The sequence below is a fragment of the Amblyomma americanum genome, chromosome 1 (assembly GCF_052857255.1).
Source record: "Amblyomma americanum isolate KBUSLIRL-KWMA chromosome 1, ASM5285725v1, whole genome shotgun sequence".
In the NCBI taxonomy this organism is placed as follows: Eukaryota; Metazoa; Arthropoda; class Arachnida; order Ixodida; family Ixodidae; genus Amblyomma; species Amblyomma americanum.
In genome coordinates this window covers 205,321,493-205,344,026 of record NC_135497.1, presented here as the reverse complement: position 1 = coordinate 205,344,026, position 22,534 = coordinate 205,321,493, and the positions used below count along the sequence as shown (strand labels likewise).

The following is a 22,534-nucleotide window of genomic DNA, read 5'->3' as shown; positions in this document are numbered from 1 at the left end:
TCTTAAAAAGGCTGGGGTAACGCATCCGTTCACGCCTTGTGTTAAACTGCAACACACTCTCACGCTGTGCATTGCACGTTGTCTTCTTCATCAGCTTCCATCTGTGCGGAGAAGCCACGACAGGAAAGGAAACGCGCATAACTGGCTCCCTGGTTAGTGGACACCTAAATCGTGCTTTGAGCTACGTGGTGGTAGTTACAGAGAAATGTGCGCTGCTTGCGTCTGCGTTGCCATCGTTTTGGGAGAAACTGGGCACTGGAGCAATACGCCTCCGGCATTCATTGGGTTGGCGTTGGCATTGACAACGTTGTAGATTCCGTTGATTATGAGGAAAGGAAAGACGCATAACTGGCTCCCACGGTCAGTAGACACCTCAATCATGTTTCAGGTACGTGGCAGCGGTGTTCACTTGCAAAAAGATGCTTTCGCACAATATTCAAAGCTTAGCAATGCTAAACCGCAACATTGTTTTGTTCACACCATCAAAAGCTGGAACGGTCTTCGATCTGGTCATTCACCTAGCTGTGCTTACTGATCTCTTGTTTTTCAAACTGGTCACAGCAGAAACCCATGCAGCAAATCATAAGATATATCTAAGCTCACAGACAGCACAACCCAAAATTTTCTATATAACAAGTGGTTCGGACAATACTAACTTTTACCAGCTGCTTTGGGAACCAGCATCACCCTTACAAACATTCTTATTTTTTTGTAGTCACAAAAAAGTCTTGTCATAACTGTAAAACTGCACGAGAGGACATATGCATGCATGCCCCATACACAATTAAATGCTTTATTTCATTGCATTCTGCGATATTATAGCTTTCATCCTGTAAATATGTTTTTAGAAATTCTGCTTGAAATAACCACTAAAAAAGGTCAATGTATCCTGTTTTCCAGTATATATAAAGATTTCTTTCCCAGCCTCAGCCAGGAGCCCTTGCCATGTAAACCCTCCAAACTGGCTCTGACATTTCCTCTATACCTGTAAGCCAGCTTACCAACTCCCACATCTTATGTTTGTCCTGAGAATGACATATACGGCATTTTACGCAACACTATACAACCACTTTGTTTTGCATTCACATAGTTTAGAATGCTTTGGAGTTGCACAGACAACATGCTAGCTTGTTTTTTCATGTGCCAACATTGTCACTCGCCACAACTCCCCAAAGTTTTTTGCACTGCTGCATTGTGGCTTCTGCAGGTTTCATTGCAATATGAGCTCAGGAATGACTGCTAAAATAAAACTACTGGCCCGCTATCACTGCGCAGAACAAAGCCGTGCATTTTAGAACAACGATCCACGTCTTGCCCGTTCTGATTGCAGCCATTGCCCTACCTATGTTTTGGCTTTTCAAATGAACTGAAAAACATGACAAAAATAAATCGGTATTCTCACACTGTCAGTCTTCTGTGAAATGCTGAACCGCTGCAGTTACGAATGATGCTACATACTCCAAATTATTGTGAATTTCATAATTTTCTCGTGTATCTCGATTCGTATTCGACAGCAATGCGCTAAAATATAGTTAACTTTAATGCATGCATAATTCAAACGCACACTGCTTATATCAGTGAATAGATAGCTGTCTTTTGCAATAACAGTTAAGTACGGAGGCAGCGAGGAGGCCTGTTTACAATACAGTGACAACTACTGTGCATGGATTAATGAAAAGGCTGCAAAATAAAGACAATTAAATTCATGTAAAAAGATTGCAGTGTGCTTGTTAGGATATGTGGTGATTTAGCGTGGGCCTGGAAATAGCTACTTGAGAAATTATTGTAAATTTGCCGATTCTAATTAGTAACGATTGCTACGAATATGTGCTGCAAACGTAGCTTGTTCTAGTCCGTTTCCTTGGCCCCGAGAGTTCACATACGAAAATTGTCGTCGTTCTTACCGGTTACTAGCGGATGGGTGGTGGTGGTGGTGAAGGTGGTGGTAGTGGTGTTTATATATAGGCGGGATTAGCCTTACAGAGGCCTGTTGGCAATTGCTCCGCCTCAGTCACTGCATTAAGAGATTGCGTCCCTACCACTGGCCCATAATGCCAGTGCCCTATAAAAACTTCAGTAGTAATCGTGACACTAATCGTCGCTCACTTCGGGAACCCTCAGGGTGCACGATGCGAGAGACGTCGTCCAAGGGGACGTTCAGTGTCCGCAGGATTTCCAGGAGCGCCTCACGCTCGGCACAAAAACACGAGCACACTAAAACGAAATGGTTCACGTCACCCGCAAGCCACAACGCCACAGTGTACACACATAGGCGAGGTGGCGCAGTGAACCTTGTACAACCATACCGGTGTGCAGGCAGAGGTCGTGCGCACTCGATACAAGAGAGTGGCTCTGTCGTACCATCGACAAGCCTCACGGAAGGCAAGAGAGGTGCAGAAGTGCCCGAAGTTCAGAAAAGTGTTGCACTACAAGCTGTCTAGAGAAGTTCTCGTCCTTTAGGACAGCCGCTAAAGATGAGTAAGACCTGGGTTCTTGAGCAAGAAGGTCTACCAAAAAACTATCCTTTTTTAATCAAGAAAGTTCATGCAAAAACACATCAAGAATTTATATTGTCAATCCGGTCCCAAAAAGTTCATGCTAAAATCCATCAAGAATTTATTATTTCAGTCCGGTATAAAAAAGATAATGCAAGAACTCATTTAGAAATTATGATGTCGGGCTGGTGCAAAACACCACATATGTGGCCTTTTGTGACTGTTTCCTGATGACTGAGCACGAATATGTCATAATGATATCAGAACTTCAATATCCATTTTTGAAATGGGTATATCTACAGGTACAGCAGGCGGCACTGTGCTTCATCCACCATGGAGAGGCGCAGAAGTGGCGGGATGATGAGGTTTCGTATTTGGTTCGGCTGTTTCGGCATTAAACGTGGTTTCGGCCCTAACAATACTACTATTTTCATGGCAAACCTCAAAGAAATGCTGTGAAAGTTTCCTTTTCAGTCCAACACTTGCGTCAAATTTATTGTAGGAGTTACAATCTCACTGGTAAAAAAAAAATTTCATCTGCGCGCAGAGGAGAGCATCGTGTCGCAGCCGCCGATGCAGGGGCAGAATTAACGTGTTCGGCGCAACACTACTCAATCGAAATGATAAGCCTAGTATTCCCGGCATCCGTGTGTCGAATAAAGTGCTCTTTAAGAATCTCGCATAGACGGTGGTGCCAGCTTTCCGTCCACGTAATATTGAGAAACTATGCTCAAGATCAGAGGAGTAGACGACGTTGTTCCAGTATCGCTGTTGCCGCAGCCACCGATACGTCTGCTTAGGATGTCACGATTCTACGAGTTCGTTTGTTTGTTTGTCTGTCTTTGTGTTTGTTTGTTGGTTGGTTGGTTGGTTTGCGGCTGGGAAACTTCCAGGCACATCGCGGTCTAATGGCGCGTTCACACGTGGCCATTCGGCGGCGGGAGCGAGCGGTATCCGCGGCCGCCGGAATTCTGTCTCGTTCACACTTCCCGGCCTCCGCGTCTCCGCTTATTGTCTGTGTGTCGTCTGCTCACGGCGTGCACAGATATGGCAAGAGGCTAATCGATGCTGTCTATAAACCATAACCGTATGCACGCCTACGTACGCTAAATGCAGCTATTTTGCCGGACGTTATGCCATTTCTAACATTGTCGCTTTTAAAACGATAAGATTAGCCTAGTGGCGCCATCTGGTGGTTATGAGGGGAACCGTTGTTGTCAACAAACCGACGCCCCTCTTAAGCTTAAAAGAGGAAGAATCGTCACCCGAAATAAAAAATAAGGCAAATTTATCACTCAAACGTTTTCTTACGGGCGTGATGAGACGAAACGAAAGACCGCTGGCTCTTTTATGGCCAGTGAACGCGCTGCAAAAGGCAGTAACAGAGACGAATTCAATCCGAAGCGAGGCGTCCTGCAACGAAGGGCGCCGCCATGTTTGTCGCCGCGGGTACTCATCTTCAAAATCCTTTTCAAAATCCCCCCTCTGCGCGGCGCCATGTTAGCATTTTGGCGCCGCCTAACGTCAGAAAGAAGAATGAGCGCCATTTCGAGCTGGGACAACAAATTTACTCCTGCAGCCGTGCCTTGCTTCGCTTGTGCAACCAAAGTTCCTGTGACCTCTCAGCATCCCTGATTTTTTGCAGTCTGTTTTTGTTGCTGTGTTGTCCACTTCCTTTTCCCTGCGCGGAAGAGCAAATAGCAACTAGGTGATCTCTAATAACGCGATCGTGAATGGCACCGAGAACGGAGCCCGCGGTGCCTGCGCTTCGTCGACTGCGTCGAGTTCGTCGCGACATGTGCTGATCAGTGGTGAGTTTTTACTGCGTACTCATTCCTTTGTGAGTAGCAGTGTTTGTGTGCAGCCACGCTTCATCAAGTTGCGAAGCTGCGCATGTTCTGGAGCAAGTTTACCCATTGTGCGCATTCAGTAACGTTCGAAAATATTCCTGTGTCGTCTCCTGCTAAGTTGTTGGTTGCAGGTTCATCATGTATTAATAATGCGCATAACGGCGACACATTGATAGCTGTTGTTTAGTGTAGCCACTCTTCGGTTTGAGGAAGTGAACGTGCTGGCAGACATTCTGTGGGCACAACTAACCAAGTAATCAGTGAATAGTTGCGCTCTTGGATGATTTGTCTTAAAAGTAACATAGTATAAGTCGCCAAGGAGGGAACTCGCTAACGATCTTAGGGAGGCTAAGCGTTTGGGGTGAGACTTTTTTTTAAAGGGTTTAACGTTCCAATGAAACATCGGCTATGAGGGATACCATAGTGGAAGGTTTAAGATAATTTCGATCACCTGGGGCTCTTTAACATGCGCTGACAAAACGCAGCACACGAGCACCTTGCGTCTGGCCCCCATGGAAACGTGGCCGCTGCGTCCGGTATCGAACCCGTGTCCTCGTGATTACCAGTCAAGCGTCCTAACCAGTGAGCCGCCGCGAGAGTAATGCCGATTCAAGACACCGAGAAGAATGACACCCGCTTTCGCATCACCTGTGAACGCCACGGCGGCAAGAAAGCGCACGCTCTTGCTTGCACTTATTCTTGCTAGTGCTGGTATGCCGAGCGTAATTTAATGGACGCATACTCTTGAGTAAAAAAACGCAATCGTCGCTGTCTCACCCGTGCGTTCATGTCAGCGAAATAAGAGCTTGATTACACGTACTCACGTTTTTTGCGTGCCGTACGTCTGGAGAATCGAAAGTGGGTGCGTGGTGTTATTGCTTCGTCTGACTGAAAAGCGTTCCTTAAAAAATGGCTTTGAATGGAAGTTTCTTCGCCGCAAAGTTTGCTAGTAGCTAGTAATGGCTACAGCGAGAATTCCTTGTTTACTGGTACATTGCTTCATTTAACGGCATAGTCGGATAAAGTGTAAGGTACTGCACTGGGCATTTAACCACTAATAATGTCTAGGAGGCAATGTAGGCTAGCTGCATGCATTTTTTATTCATTAAGTGTGCCATAAGGCATAGTGAGAAATTTGCAGTGGTTATGTAGAAAAGAATGTCTGCCCACAACATGTGCATAACTTAGAGATGATGGTCTTATAATGTTTGATATAGATTATGATTACAATGCTTTGTTGAAATTGTCTCCTTGAGACAGCTGATTTGCATTGCATAGTAAAAAGCAGTTTTTTGAATTCAACATCTAAAAACTATATTATGGAAGAGTAATGCACCAATAGCTATGTGCTCTTTTCATTTGCAGAAACCATGACGTACACCCACCCAGATGACATCAAAGACTGGTCAGAAGACATGCGCGACTGGCCAGAGATAAGGGGACCGGACATTGTGTTCTACTTAGTGCAGACAAAAGCCTGTGACCTGCTTGAAGTAAGAGCATACAAATCATTAGAGTCATATAATTACTTGCAGTCGGGGTGGGTGGCGAAAGTACTTGCACACAGAGTGAGTGATGACATTGTGATGCTAAAATCTGAAGTGACGCCCTCACAGGCTGTAAGTAGCAGGCCACATCAAGCGTGGCTGTCAGCAAAGAGCACAGGTGAAGTTCTGCGTGCTGGTTGCTCCTGCATGGCTGGACAGGCAAGAGTGTGCAGTCATGTGGGAGCGGTACTGTGGAAGGTGGATTGTGAAGTTTCTCGTGGCTTCACTGGAAGGGTCTGCACAGACGCTGCCGCAAAATGGAATAGAGGAACAAAACGCAACGTTGAGCCCAGCAGACTTGACCACATAGACTTCAAGTTGAAGCAAAAAACAGTCGACCCTGAAGTTCAGGCTAAGCCTGTGCCTTTTAAAGCGCCACTCTCAGAAGAGGAATTGAAGAAAATGCATGAGGAGTCAGGATATCCCGAGCTCTTCAATAGTCCAGGTATCATCCATTTTGTTATTGTGCTCAACTGTTTTCAACTTCTGTCTATACTTGGCTGCGTGCTGAGTAAATTACAGATGCTAAATATTCCAATGCATGGTTTTCTGCAAAGACAAATGCACGTTTGGTTCTAGATTCCCCTCACGCGTTTTGTACGACAGTTTTCCGTGTTACTTGAAAATGGTTCTAGGTCTTGGCAGGCTGAAAAACCTAACTTGCTATCGCTAGCATGTCAGCCTTATTACATATTTAAAGCACAGAAAAAGTTTAACCTCTTGTTGTAGACTATATGGATAGAGGTTACAGAGGCATATTCGTTTCAATGTAGTGTGCTCTTTCATTCTACTTCCAGGCACACAGCTTTATGCAACGTTCAGTGCAGCACCACGGCAGCCCAGCAGACTTCGGCAAGAGGCTGCACCACATGGCAGCCATGAAGCCACAAGTGATTCACCAGCCAGCTGTCTTCGATGCTGTGTGCCTTCTATAACAAGTTTTTAAACTTATCGCCAAAGGCTGCAGCAGCTTTGGAGAACGAAACAAGGAGCCAAAATTCGCTACTTTGGCTAATGACGCGGTGCCTTAGATTGACAGCATCTTGTATAAGAAAAGTGCTTAAGAAAAGCAGCACACCAGGTCACAAAGCAGTGAGTGCTATAATCAGTCCCACGTTTTCTGGCAATGAAGCTACGAAGTATGGCCAGAAATATGAAACAGTGGCTCGTGCACCATTTGAAAAAAAAACGGCATAGTGTGACACGGTGCGGCACAATATTATATCCAGATATGCCCTGGCCCTCTGCGTCTCCCTATGGTCTCCTTGAGACAGCTCCCGTTGTTCTAGAAATAAAGTGTCCACATGTGATGAACTGTGTGGACCTTGTGCGTTCTGGAAGGCACGACGTTAAGGAGGTTGATGTGAAGGTACATGCTATCCGAAAATGGGCCGAACAGTTACTATGCCCAAGTTCAGCTGCAGATGCTGTGCACAGGTCGTGATATCTTATTTTTACATGTGGAGTATAGAAGCTGAAATTGTTATTGAAGTGCCTTTTGCACCTATGTTCGTGAACTCAAACTTGCCACGACTCCAACAGTTTTACTTCCGTGACCTCCTGCCAGAATTGGAAAGGCGCCATGTGTCTGGACGGCTCATTATCTCCGCAGAGTACTCAAGGTTCTGTGAACTCAAAGTTTGAAAAGGGAGTGCTCCTGGAATAAAAATTCTTGGGCTGCGTATTATCCAGTACTTCATTTAAAGTGCGAGATACTGTGTGTCTGAAGGGTTCTTGCACAATAGGCAACCCTGTAATTCATGAATTTATTGCCGGTCCAAGACAGGTATTCAACAAGTTACGGTCTATAATTGTTGCCCTGTGTGATCTATAGAGCATGAGATCTGCTCAGTGCAAAACCATTGTTAGAATTAGGGGAGCAGGAATTTGGGCTAATTGATTGATATGCATACTGAAGAAGTTGGCGCGGAAAAAATACGGACAAGCGAGACCTTCAGGTGTGAGTAGCGCTCGTCTTTGTCTCGCTTGTCCTCGTTTCATCGTGCCAACTTGTTCAGTATGCATTGTTATAATCCATATCTCCATGGCCAATGCACTGTTACGTGTAATGATGTCTACAGTTTCCACTTGTTTTGTGTGTACATTGCTTAATGGCCACTGTGCTATTTGGGAAATATTTGCAAACAAATTAAGTGCATATTGCATTGCTGGCACAATGTAATTACAGAGCGAACAAACTCATTTTAACGAGTGAGTACCATAAGAAGGCCTTTTAATTGCAAATGCACCTATTTAGTACCACATTTATTGTGCGATCATAAACTGGAAAACTGTGTATGTGAAGCACCTCAAGTGCAAATACCTTGAAGTCCAGTCAGCTGTGAGAAGTGTTGACATTGGCTGCAAGCAATACCAATCTAGAAAATGCTGATGCAAATTAAAGCCACATGCATGTGTGAAGTGTCCCCACATCTGCTTTGCCAGTTCTTTGCTTCATATGCACATTGAGGATTAGAATGACCTCTTTTTTAAGGTATTGGTGATAAGTTTTGAGCACGTGTAAGGACCTGTTTTTTAAATGCCAGCCACGTCATTGCTTTGGAATGAGGTCCTTTCCAAGATTTAGCTTGGAAGGCTACTGCAACATGGCTCCAGTCATATGGCACGACTACTTTATTTTGTTCACTTTCCACAGTAGGGAGGCTGACCAAGCGTACTCTTGTACTTGGCACAAATTTACTCAGTTGTGGCTTCTCTCCTGGTAGCGATTTAAGGGCCTTTGAGATTGCAAAACCCTGCACAAACAAGAATCATTTGACTTATCGTCTTCTTGGACTTGATGGGCAGGGCCTGCTTAAATATTCTGTAGGTTTTCATCCTGTATATTGCGCGCTCCACATGAATGCCCACGGAAGCTATCTGTCTCGTCCTGGTGACTTCCTCTTCACTGAGTTGAGATTTCCCTGCAAAATGACATATCCATGAGGCAATCCAGACACTCATTATTGCATGTTTACGCGATACTCTTACCTTTTGTGAAAGCAGGCACGTTTAGCTTCACTCCTTGGATTATCATGCTTGTTGTCAGGGTGAAGCCTCTGTCAGCCATGACTTCATCTCCTGGGCCGAGATGGTCCTCCAGCATGCAGTCTTGTGTGATATATTTGTCCGATGCACGCCCTCCATAAGCTGGAGACACATACATTATGTAGCCATTTGGTTCTATGGCAATAAGAAACTTCACAGTGTTGTGCGCCTTGTAGCTACTGTAGGTTTGAGCCCTTGGCATCAGTTTTTTTTGGCCGCTGCAGGTTTATCTCGGAGCAGTCGACAATACATGTGGTTGTGTCGTATCCGTTGTCAGTGAATGACTTGGACATACTGTTTCATATGATTGATCGTGGTAGCCAAATTACGACTTTTTCATAATGGTGCACAGAACCGACAGGACATGCCTGAAAATGTTGCAGACACTCCCTACAGATATTTGAAATATTCTAGCCAAGCGCCCATACAGAAGGCCAAGGCGCAGTCGCATGAGAGTGAGCAGCAGCTTATCTTCACAGGGGAGCACAGTGAAGATCTTACTCGACCCTAGTTTCACTGCTGCGACCAAGTTTCGGAAGGGTCTTTTAGCCAGCCCCGTATAAAAGACATAGTCGTCTTCTCCTAACATTGCTGCAGATAGCTGCTGCTTCTTTGACCATGTGTCAAGTCCAGGTTGGCAATAACTATGCTCATTGTTCTGGTCCTCCCACTGAGTTGAAGTAGTTTTCACTTGAACAGAATGTTCCTGCATTGAAAGAAAGTTGCAAGAGTTACTTGCGCCCCAAATAACAAAACAAGGCACCAATACAGTGGTTAAAGTCTCGTGATTATCCAAACCTACACCTGCACATTTGCCACAAATAGTCCTGAAATACTTTCCATCTCCATATCACAAAGCCAGCTAGGCATAACTTCAAGCACGAAAGTCATCAGCATGCCACAACTGCTGGAACCCTTTTACCTCCTTCCTGACTGGTGATAAGAAACTCGTTGGCCATAGACAAATTTCTTCTTATTGCAAAGAAAAAGCAACAGTAAGTTTTCATGTCTATATGTCGGTGTGGATGGTAAACCTAAGCAGAGCTGCATTCCCTGACTGCAGCTTGTGAGCTGCACATATTTTTGAAGTGGTGGCACACCTGCCAACTTTTGAGTTTTTTCTGAGCCCTAAGTAACACCTTAGAGGATGAACCAGAGCAGTACACATTTTAAATGCATTCCAGTAATAAAATGGCTTCTGCATTTCAAGGACCTAGCGCTTTGAATTCTTCAGCTACGCAGCAGCTATTTGTGGCCATATGGACTTCTATCAGCATGAACTTTTGTTTGCTTTCGCGGTGGACTCAACCCTCAGCAACCATAAAAATTTGGCAATAGAACACTTCATAAGTTTCCCTACGCGTGCCAAAGGTTCTCTTCACAAAATTGGTGGAAAACTTGTTTCTGCTGAGGTGTAAACAACTGTGGCACACATTGGGGACTGGCATTTGACATCATCAGAACATGATAGAGGATTGCTGGAAAAGTGCTCACTGAAAAGCCTATGATATGATCTCCAGCAATACTTTTAGTCATATGAGTTTCAAAAATCATTGCCTCCACATCACGCCACATTTAGCGCACTAAAAGGTCATCTCTGTGAACAAAGGTCATCCTGATTTTATTTTTTAAACCATTTAACCTGCTTGGCCCAAATATCACTTGGCAACCACCCTTTCATAGGTTTACATTTTGGATTATTTTCTTCTCTTGTATATGAATTTTAATTATGAAATGAAGCTCTTAATCTCTCAATTTCTTTGTGAGCACACTGCACCTGTCATGGTGAATTGCCAGTGCCTTACATGAGACTTCACTGCTGTGTGTTTTTAGTGCGGATACACTTCGACATGCTCAGCTCTCTAGCACCGGCAAAACGTACTGGTGCTGGCAACCTGTATTTTGTTAATGATACATATTTTTGCATGTCAGAGCTTGTGCATTATCAATGCAACCATTTCCCATTAGCTTTGATGAAAACTTTGTGCCATGGACGGCACATATGCGTGTTGCCACTTACCATGGCAGTTGCTGCTTCATCTGGGATCACCTAATCGGCCATTTCTGGTGCTGCCTGAATAATGAAAAAACAATGTGCATCGAGTATTGCTGGCAGTCTGATACTTGTCCTAGAGTGCATGCTTGTCATAATGCGTGCTGCCATCACTTTTATCTTCAAGTCACTGACTAGTTCTCACAGGCTGAGGCATCAATCATCAGCATCTCAAAGAGACGCACTATTATTGGATTTCGGAGAGAGCGCACTCTGGGTGCAACCATCTGCCCTTAGCCGTGACATTAACACTCAAAGAATCGCACACAGCTGGAGGCAGGCGGGCACTTACCACGGCAGGTTCGCTTCATCTTCCGTCATCTCCTCAGCCGTTTCAGCAGCTGCCTGCATTATAAAAAAATATTCTGCATTCAGTGTCAGCAGTAGCGTGATGTACAGTAGCGCCCAGTATGCTTTCTGATATGCAAGATGACCTTGGAGCTTTTTCCCCAAACATTTGAAAACCGGTATGCAAAGAGAACTTATCTGCCTAGCCGCAAATCTTAACATTTTAAGCCGTGACCTTACAAGTGTTGTCTACTAAACATATACAAAAGCCCGCAAAGAATGTCTACTACATTCAAGTCAGTGCGAAAGCACCCTTTTTTTTTCTTTTAGGAGATAACGAAGAGTAGACAGTGTCGCTGGACGGAGAGCTCACGGAGGACGAACAGACAACGAACAATTTTGCTCGCGATTTGTACCCATCGGATTAGTGCTTACGCACTAAAAGTCCTTGTTACCTCCATATCAGAGTGCTTCAACATAAATTCAAGCATAGTGCTTCGACCTAAATTGAAGCACAAGTGCTTAATATGTCACGGCATGTGCATTCAGAGTGCTGCCAACTAAACGACAGATTACAGATGATAGGAGTGCACTTGCCATAGTAGGTATTACTTGGTCTGGAATTGCCTCCTCGTCCATGTCGGGCGCTACCTGCATCGAAGAAAAATGCGTGTCCATTGTTGATCATAGCACTAAGCACATTCGCTTGTTAGAACTTATGTACAACTTAGTGCTAACACAGGCCCCTATGAAAGCACTTACCACAGCAGTTGACACTTCATCTGATTTCGGCTCCTCGACCATGTCATCAGCTGTCTGTATCAATTGATATTAAAGCACAGTTACCAATGTGTGGTTTTAATTTATTTATAAAATGAAAAATGTGTTGCAGCATGCATATTTATCACCGCTAGCTTCCATTATGCAAGTCAAATCCATTTTCCGGTCCAGAATTCAACCGTAGACCAAATTCCGGCCATTTTTTTAGTGTTTCACTTCACATTGACTACTTTTTATCTAATATGGACTAAGACAGGTTACAGATGGGTATTAGCAGTTTAATGCATCATAGTGTTGAGACCCAATGCCTGATTCAGCGCCAGCAGAAAAGAGTTACAGCACTTGAAATTTTTATAACTATTTTATTGGTAAGAGCATCGCGTAGTGATGACCAGTGGCCTTTTGGTCAGAATTATGCTCATAATGTTGCTATCTAGCACCAGCTCAACCATTTATGCAGTTCTGTGGTGAAACTGGCCTTTACACCTAACCTAGATGTCAAAGCATAGTCAGTCAGGCAACCCACATTTTACTCTAGATGCGTTGAAAGCTGGAACTTGTCCACCGAAGGCACTGTTTGGTGGATGAACAGGGCCGAATAAAATGCCTATACACTAAGGTGCGCAAGTTACATGCATACATACAAGGCAGCAAAAATAAAAATTAAAGGGTATTCATCTAATGCTGTGTGTGCACTTATCCAGAAACACCTCTGCCTATGAGGCAGTGACATATTGGTATGTGGTGCGATGATGCACAAACTCGGCCATCGCGCAGTTATGAAGTGAAACTAGCCCTTGCTCCAAACTACACAATGGTGTTGTATTTGAAAGTTTCCATTCTGAGCAAAGTCTGTATTAGCAGTTCAGATATGCCTACATGAATATGAACTTCTCTCACAGCTTGTATCATGTAACGAAGATAAAGCATTTAATGACGCTGCCTTTTGGCACCTTAGGTGTTAGATGCTGACTGCGGAAGAAAACATTAGCGTGACCATGTCCTGCCTTAATGGATATACTGATGCAAGCTGTACTATTGGGGAGAAAAGTTTGCGGGACGTGAGTTCTTGGAAGGAATGAATGGTATTGAATGGTGTTAAAGGCCTAAATGCACCTTCCTTTGGTAACAATATCGGGTGACTGGGTAGCGAGGTGGAGCTGCAATAAACGTTTGTTTTTCCAAAAACTCTCATCCCACAAACTTTTGTCCCCACAGTACAGATGGTTCCTACTTGACATGCTCGAGCAACTTTCTAGAAATGAGAAAATGTTTAGAAGAGCTTTCATTCGCATTACTTTGCACCTAACAACGATTCCAAACATCTCACAAGGGCATGATTTAATGACCTAGGAGAGCGCAGCTGCGAGCAATCAATGATGCCATGACATGCACACAAATGTGTTCCAAGATGTGAAAGTTGTGCCCCGCCGCGGTGGCTCAGTGGTTAGGGCGCTCGACTACTGATCCGGAGTTCCCGGGTTCGAACCCGACCGCGGCGGCTGCGTTTTTATGGAGGAAAAACGCTAAGGCGCCCGTGTGCTGTGCGATGTCAGTGCACGTTAAAGATCTCCAGGTGGTCGAAATTATTCCGGAGCCCTCCACTACGGCACCTCTTCTTCCTTTCTTCTTTCACTCCCTCCTTTATCCCTTCCCTTACGGCGCGGTTCAGGTGTCCAACGATATATGAGACAGATACTGCGCCATTTCCTTTCCCCCAAAAACCTATTATTATTATGTGAAAGTTGTGGACATTAAGTGGTATGCAAGGCTTTCACTTACCAAGCAAGCCTCATACTCATCAAGTGGTGTTTCAGTATCCTTATCATCAGACATGGACTGCACAAAAATAACAATTTGACCATTTAGTGCTTTCCTCGTAACCTTTGACAACATTTACTGTATACGTCAAATCAGCCACATTCACCATGAATGCAGGGGCATCATTAAAATTGTCAATTTCACCTTAGATGAATAACTATGTGTCATTGCAGTTGAAGGAAAGAACTTGTCTGAAACACAACTATGCATAGTTACCTTTCGGCATGAAAGGTAACTATGCCGAAACATAATACCAGCACACTCAAGTATGCAAATTATGCACCCACGTACAGGAGAGGAAGAGAACAATTTTCAGGGCATTCACTCAATGCTGCACGTGCACTTATCAAGAAACTGTTCTGCCCATGAGGTAGGGGCCTTTCAATGGTACTTGTTTGGTATGTAACAGTGCAAAGAAAAACGGCAGCCTTACCGACTAGGAGGCTTGTCTGCATTGTATTTTTTCTTATTAGCAAAACAACTATATAAAAATGCCAAACACGTTTCGCTGAGCGCCAAAATATTTGATATGACTCGACAGACACTTAAGTGGACCAGGAATCGAATCTGATCTCGCTTCTCTTCACCTCAAAAATACATGCAGACACCAACGGATGTCCAAATGCGTACCAGAGCACGCGACTGGAGCGCATTAGAAAAAGTATGAAGAATGTATTGCGCTCTACCTGCTTAGATCGCCCTGGGCTGTATCACAAATGCTTACAAAAAAAAAAGGGGGGGGGGGGGGGGGGGGAGCGAGCACCAGAGAGAATTATTCTCCAAAGCACATGAAAAAGTAAAGTAACGTGCGTCTTGTTTCGCCGATTCGCGATGTTGCTTAACTGCGCAAGCTCCAAAACCTGAACGAGCATGCCATCGTCTCTTTTGATTATTTCATTGAGCCTGCGGACTTTGTCTGGGCATTGCACCGTAAGAATCAGAAGATAATAAACTTACCAAATCTGGACACGCTTGCGCGCCAACTTCAGTTATCTGTCCAGCATGGCTGCACAACCCCGTCTCGGCGCCAGCCGATCTCCGCATCTACAAAGAGGCACGAGCTGTCACACTTACGAAATGCGAGTGAAATATGGGCGTGAAACATCACAGCGTACCATCTTCGGTTGCGGTGTGTACGTCTGTCTGACTAGGAGGCGTCGTCCAACAACCACCTGAAAAAAGATGCTGTTAAATCTTCGTAGCAGAAGCGTGTGCGCTCATCTGGGTCGTGAGCGAAAGACGACGGAAACTTACTTTCTTCTCGTAGCCCATATCCAGCATGCGGACAGCGTTTTCGCCCGTCTTCTTTCCTCCGACGAAGTGTCGCAAGCACACACGGGAGGCTTCTGTCGCGTTAAAGTTCTTCCTGTTGACGACCGCGATCCACTGCTGCCGCAGTTCAGGCGACGCTGGGAAACGATGCAAAGTAAACATATCGCATCGACACTCCTCTCGCGGAACGCTGTGCTGTGGGCACACGATGATGCCTAGAATGTTTCTTTTGCGCTGGTTGTTAGTGCAGCCGTAGACAGCGCAGTTCCGGCCAGATGATTTTCGAGTAGAGTACGACATAGTAGAAGCACGCCGCTTCGAAAAGCACAGACAGGGCCAATGAACTGCTGGGCGAGTCGGCTATGTCACAGCTCGGAGAGACGTGGCAACTGTGGTAGGATACTCTCAACGCCAGGGATGCCAGCGCAGGCGCGCTGGTTCAAGGATAGGCCGTGAAAAGGTCTATTGGCTGACGAGATTCGGCGGATTTTTTTCCAGCGGCAGAATTCGGTCCTGGACAGATCGGCCTTTCCGCTGGGTATTTCGGCGGAATATCTGCCGCGGCAGCGGATTCCGCTCGCTCTCGCCGCCGAATGTCCAAGTGTGAACGTGCCATAAGACAAAAGTTTCTCAGTGCGCGAAGGTTGACTGCATTGTTTGGTTTCTTATGATGGAGCTATGGACTTCAGTGTACTTCCTTGGAAAAAGGAATATGCAGTAATTTGAGAATTTTTGTTTATATCACGCTCAGGGCTACTCGGGAATTACCCACTTGCACCATTAACTCAATTCCAGTGCCCCTGCTGTCGTCACTTCTGCCTTCCCGCCGCAGCTCCCGTTTTTTCCACTACCTATATTTCCAATTCCCTGTACTTTTATCGCTCTCTTGTTCGCAAGATGGGCATTTATTCCTTGTAGAAAACTGCTGCTATCATTCAGGTCGGAGTTCTTTAATCCTACCAGATACGGAACTCCGAATCAAAATTGTGACCAGATCCTACGGCTAGTGTTTGGAAGTTAGCAGATTGCGGCGCTGCCTGTGAACTTGGCACTCAAGTGTCGTCGACGCTTTTCAACGTATAGTTCTTAACCACATCCTGGTTTTGAACAGCTTAAGGGAAGTTCATCCGAATGCCGCAATTGGCGTAACAACCACTAATCTTCAAATTCTGGCCCAGTCAAAGCCCCGCATTTAAGTGCGTGGGCCCTACGGGAGTTTCGCATATGGTATGCTCAAAGACCTCTGATTCAGGAGATGCTGTTGCTCTCCAACTTGTCCGCACAGAGCAACGATGCGCGTGTCCCCTTCTCGCAGGTGGACGCCAGGACGGGTGCGCAGTACACTTTCGGCGAGCTGTACGATGCCTCCCTGCGTGTGGCAGCCGGCCTGCGGCGGCTTGGCTTACGGCCAGGAGACGTGGTCGGTTTCCAGGGTGCCAACGGCGCACAGCTCGTGGTGGCCATGAGTGGAACCTTCTTCGCTGGCGGCACGGCCGCGCTGGCCAAGACTAAACTGACCGAAAGTTGGTGTGCTTCCTTAAAGTCGCGCAAGGTTATCGCGTTTTTCGTTTACGGAAGTGCGAGGCATGAAACGAAAAAGAAGGAAGAAAAGAACACGAACGGATGGTAATTTTTCTGGTGCATACAATCATAACTAAACTCTAATATGTACATATTCAGCTCTTGTGTGTACAATTCTCTCGTAATTTGCGAGAAGATCGAGCTTCAAAACTATGTTCAATTTCACAGCGGCACCGGCACCAGTGCCCCACAGTTGTACCTCATGGTCACACGCACCTCACTTTACGATTCAAACAAACGGCCGCATTACGGCTAATTCACAGAGTGGCCACCTCGTGAGCTGGGAGGAACCAAATGCAAATGCTCGGTCATTTTCTATGAAATTTACCAACGGAGTGTCATGCGTAATTTAGAATATGAGCTAGTACGCATTGCGTTTACTGACAGCTAATCTGACCTCTACTCTAATATCACAGCTGCATATTCCTCTATTGTGCCGACCACTAGTGCCTTTTCTCTGTCCTGAAAGGCTTGAGACGCTATCAGACGTCACTTTTTGGTGGAAGGAGTGAAGTCAAGAGAAGCTACTAAGAGAGACAGGAGAGGCAACTGCTGATTCTTTCGCAGTTGCGAAAGAATACATTGCTGCTTGCGCTGCGATGTATTGTCTTAATTTGCAGTGGGCTGCGTTGTCCACGAGGTTTTATTTTCTTCGACGGAGCTTTCTCTCGATGCTGTCTGTCGCATCCCAGGTAGCACCGAACATTAAATTAATGCTATAAAAACGTTATGCAAGTTGTATTAACATTTTTTTACAATGAAAAGCTACATTGACCTTAAAAATTAGCATTGCCATCAACTTTAAAATTAATATTATATTTATTTATTAATTTATTATCAGTACCTCAAATGCCCCGGGAACTGGATATTACATGTTATTACATGATGTATCTAAAACATTAGTTTAACCTTGAAATGCTGACTTCGAAATGTATTATAATGTTAAAAAAATAATGTTACATATTGCATCATAGACTTTGGTTGCCGTTGCAACTAAACATTGGTTTTAATTTTCCTCAAGCATTATTACAATGTTTTCAATCATATTTTTAAGACAACATCCAAAATATATTTCAAACACTGGGCCCGAGACTTCCCACTGTTCTTACAGTGAACATGTTTTTCAACTATAGTCGGATCCAAATAAAATTAGCAGTGAAGCTCCGTCCATATTCAGGACCGCCTAACAGAATTCCGCCGTCACCAAAAGTAAACCGTCGTTAAAGCTTTTCCTGTTGCCTAAACAAGAAGCTAATCACGAGACGAAATTGTAATCTAAATACTTTTGATGCCTCTAGCCAGTTTTATAGAGTCAAACATGAAAAATCTCATTTTGTTCAGTTGCAACTGGTCAGCGGAGTAATACAGGACGCCGCACACCATGGCCAGCGTTACCAACTGCTGCTTTCTTGAGTTGTATCCTGCTATAGCAGTACTTCTCAACAAAATCTCTTAGATTGTTGCCGCCATAGATTGTGTGCATAGCCCCATTATTTTGTTAGAAAACATGCTTATGATCCGTTGTGGTGATATGGTGGCCAGCCTTCCTCCCCGCACTGCCACTGCGCGCTTCGCTCGCTGACCGCGGATTGGTTCGTGCTTGATGGGAACAAAGGAAGCGACGACAAAGCGCGAACACTCAGATGTTATTTATTACACTTGGAAACATTACATCGAGCGGGTCAGCTAGCCACAAAACACCAACGAGGCATTCCTCAGAAGTAGAAGGCTACGTAAGAAAGGCTTCCGACTTACCGGCTGAGGTAAGGGCTCGACTTCGGCGGTGAACGTTCGCACGCGCCGAGAATCGTGGCCGGGTCTTCTTGTGCGCGACGCAATCTTGGGCAAAGCCGTCCTTGGGCATTTGCGGGGAGAGGCGAAGAGAGCTCACGCTTGCTGCGCTCGCTTCGCTGCCCAGAACCAGAGGTACGGCGCCAAGGCGGGTCGTCGCCGCAGGAGGCGACGAGAACGTACGGCCGCGACCGCTCCCGACGCTGGCTGGATTCTGAAGTCGAAGAGCCTCTCATCGCTCCGCGGATTTGCGCGTAACCTTCGAGGTGGCGCTCTAGTCGCTTATTCCGCTTTCCCCACGAGGAAGCTTATCCATCGCTCAGCCGGGGCTGTCCCGACACATGATGGCGAAAATGGTCGGCCGCCTCGAGACGGAGGGGAAAACAGGTCTTCCACATACCTCCCTCCCTAAATGTTGGCCTACAGTGGAACTCCTCCATGGATGCCATCAGTAAAGTGTCCACGAGCGTTGCGGTGACGACTAATACTATGGTGGGACTAAGAAAAATAATTGGAAGAAAAAAGGTGTCCCGGTGCCGTGCCACTAAATATAACATGCTTAATCCAATATGAAGTAAAAAAATTAAGAAGAATTTTGCATAGCAGAAAACAAAAGAAAAAAATTGTTTGTACCGTTAGAGCCTAAGCCATTGGAATGGCTGTTAAAGATAGTTACTGTATAATAAAGGTAAATAATTACTCTTTTTTCTGGGATGGCTTAGCTGATGAAAATTAGGAGATGTAATAAGCATGATGAGAAGCTCGGACTTAGGTATGTTCGCTCTTGGTGAGCAGATGAGGAAGAATTTCAAAAAGATGGAGGCAAATGATAGTTGAGAATCTTGGGTCCTGCTTCTGTCTCTTGCGGCATTGGGAATATAGGACTGCAGGCTGACGCTTTGGTGATCCAGGAAAAAAGTAAAGAAAACTCGCTGCCGGGAGTGGTCGACGCTCCTTTAGCAGTCTAGTCTTGGCTTGGCTTCCTTGCGGTAACGACTGCAGGATAGTTCGTACAGGCGGGGGCTCTCGTGTCAGCTGATGTGCGGCAAGGTCACAGTAGGTGCACCCGTCATTGTCCAGCCGCAGGCCTCCAAAGTCAGCCGGCAGGGAGGGTGTGTTGTTTGCTCTTACACGCTTTTTTTCGAAGGCAGTGGAGGGGGGCTCCCTTCTCGTGGCCGCCGCGAACTGCTAGAACTGCTGCACCGGAGACTCCGCAGCTCACGATGACCCACGGCCGCAGGGCAGCAGGCACGAACGCAAAGGACAGCAGGTCAGGGCGGCTTCTCTCTCGAACTCTGTATATTGTTCCTACGATCTCCTAAAGCTTGATTAAAGGCAATGGAGACGGCGGAAAATGATCGTTTGGTAAAATGTGGGACAGTGCGAGTGCCAAACAATTTTATCCGACATCGCCCACTTACTCAGTTAATTTCAAAGAAGCTGGTTCGTTTCGGTCGGATGAGCATTCGCGGTTCGCTTTCCGGCATGGTGATGCTAAGCTCAATTAAACTGCAATAGCGTATCTGGTTCTGCGAAATTTTCACTTCGCTTCGCAGCTGAAAAATGCCAAGTTCGTCTGAATAAGTCAGCTTTCTGTAGAAGATCGTCACTCCTTGGCTCTATTGAGGTTAATATGAAGCAAGAAACCGCGTTAAGCTTATGCTGTGTACGCCACGGTACGACTGTGTCCTCCAAAGTGCGACGAGCAGCTCCTAAAGAGCCTTGCGCCTACTCGCTCTGACATTTGCTGGTGCCAACAAAGGGCTAAGTACAATAGACAGAACCCAACGCCACGAGATGATACGTGTCTTCTAAGGTGGCCCTACTCGCTAGCTACAGACCATACCAGCGACTTCTGAGCGAACGGCGCCCACCGCTTCCCGCTTTGTCAACGCATTACATCACCCGGCTCCCAGAGCCAAAAAGACAGAACGAAAAACATGTACCACTGTAAACAAAATAGTCGGGCCACCCTTCCGGCTTCCGCACTCACTCGCTTCCGTCTTGCTGTTCTCGATCTCGCGCTCCATGTGCGGACCTCGTGGCTGCACCTTCCAAAGGTGTCTCGAAGAAATGCTCAACAAAAGCGTATCATGCACGGCCATTCTTTCATGCTGATATTCCGCTCACCTCGCTGTCAAGAAAGCTTATTAACAACTCCTTGCTCACCCATTAACAACTCTTGCTGGCAACTCCGAATTCAGGTCAGGCCTTAAGCTCTTCAAGTCCGGGCGGAAATTCCACGAACCGAAGTGAATGTCGTCCCTTGTGGAAAGCGCTTGCCCCACGTTGGGCGCCATTGTGGCGGTATGGGGAGCAGTATTCTGCTCCTCACTCGCCCTCCGCGGTTAGCGACCACCTCCCGTCGCTGCTTCCGCTTGCCCCACTAGGGTGCTAAGCCCTCGCCCAGCCCTGGCTGTCTCGGCGCATGATGTTGATGCTGGTCGGCCACCTCGATACGGAGGGGAGAAACGGGTTTTCCACACCGCTCGCAACTATAGCTCATGGGACACCTCTAAGCTTGACTCCAGTGCATCCTTTCGGAGGTGAGCTGCGTGTTGTGCTGCACTGTGGAGCTGAAGTGCCGCCGTCGTTGCTGGTCGTTGCGAAGCGTTCATTAAATTGTGTACCGTCACAGGGCAGCTCTTGAGTACTCGTGCAGGGTTGCTTCATCATTTTCGAGAATTTAAAATTTATGTTGCATAAACGTTCAATTAACGTTACCGAAAGGCTATTCGAAAGTTTACTTGTAGCATTATATAAACGTTGGAAAAAAAGGAAATGCGACGGTTTTAGCAGCATGCCGGAGACGTATTAGCGGAGACGTATACCGGTTTATCGGACGCCTCCTGCACACGCGCGGTGGCCCCGACTGACCCCACCGATGCCACTGCGCGTGCGCGGAAGACCTCCGGTAAACCAGTATACGCCTCCGCTAATACGTCTCCTGCATGCTAAATCTGTATATTACGAACATTGTATTAACGTTTATGATCAAAACAAAACTATAACATTGTTGTAATGTCTCGGTGCTACCTGGGGTGCGACACTAACTCTAAGAAATCTCGAGGACTCTTAGAAGCGTCTTTAAAGGATAGTATAGGGTCGGAATCAGATTCTCTCCTTTGTTCATATCGTGTTCGCGCCACAGAACACTAATGCCTGCCTGTCGTCACTCATGTTTTTTTTTTCTTTTTTTTCAGGAAATATTCATTACCAATTCGCCGACGCCCAGCCGAAATTTGTCGTGTGCGACCTAGGCGACGCGCGAGACATGCTGAAGGCCTGCGAAAAAATCACGTCGGTAGAGGTAAGGCACTGTGCATGTAAGCTAATGCTGTCGTGCTGCATCTATTCATACTTCGAAATTAACCAGACAGTGTTTGAACCTGTTTCTCTGCTATTATTGCATGAAGTAATGGAGTGGAAAGTCCTGCATTTACCTGCAACATATATTGACCTAACAACTTCTGCGTTTATACTACATCAGAAAGGCGTAAAAAGTGGTGCTCTACGTCTGGTGTTTGCAAAAGCTAAGCTAGCCAGTTGTCTTCTCGGCCTAATTGCTGCTGCTTTGAGAAGCAATCATGTACTGCACATGAAATGGTTTAGTAAACGAAAGTGGAGACAGTTCATTCTACTGGGCATCAAAATTAGCTAGAGTCAGGCATTGCCTTTTCTTTCCCTCTGACCCTGTAAAAATAAATGCCCTCGGTATACAAATAGCGCTGCTGTAACATGATCAAATAATGTCCGTGGGGTGTTGGCACACGCAGAGTGATAAGCTAAGAGCAAATAAAGTGGTAGATAAGTTAGCAAGACAATGACACATGTCTCGAAACTACTTTGTTGTTGCAAAAAAATAATTGTAACATAGACAAGCCAAATACGAAGAACGAAAGAACACATATCACTCAGTCCTGTGATGACGATGAGAGTTGTTAAAGCTTCTTACAGATCTTTTCCCTGAGACCACGACATTCTGCTACAAGGTAGTGATATTATTCG

General features: G+C 45.7%; 1 protein-coding gene and 1 long non-coding RNA gene across 2 annotated transcripts in view; both read left to right on the top strand.

The window, feature by feature from the left end:
- The window catches only part of LOC144115514 (uncharacterized), a 57,284-nt gene that overhangs the window by 17,087 nt on the left and 17,663 nt on the right, over positions 1-22,534 (top strand). The window contains exons 2-3 of the mRNA XM_077649926.1: positions 16,470-16,677; positions 21,730-21,836. Of these exons, the coding sequence (XP_077506052.1) occupies positions 16,470-16,677; positions 21,730-21,836 (315 nt within the window). The remainder of the gene's footprint in view (positions 1-16,469; positions 16,678-21,729; positions 21,837-22,534) is intronic.
- LOC144116407 (uncharacterized) lies at positions 4,126-6,827 on the top strand. Its single transcript, XR_013311860.1, has 3 exons — positions 4,126-4,306; positions 5,711-5,838; positions 6,690-6,827. It is a non-coding gene; the product is annotated as an uncharacterized LOC144116407 (long non-coding RNA).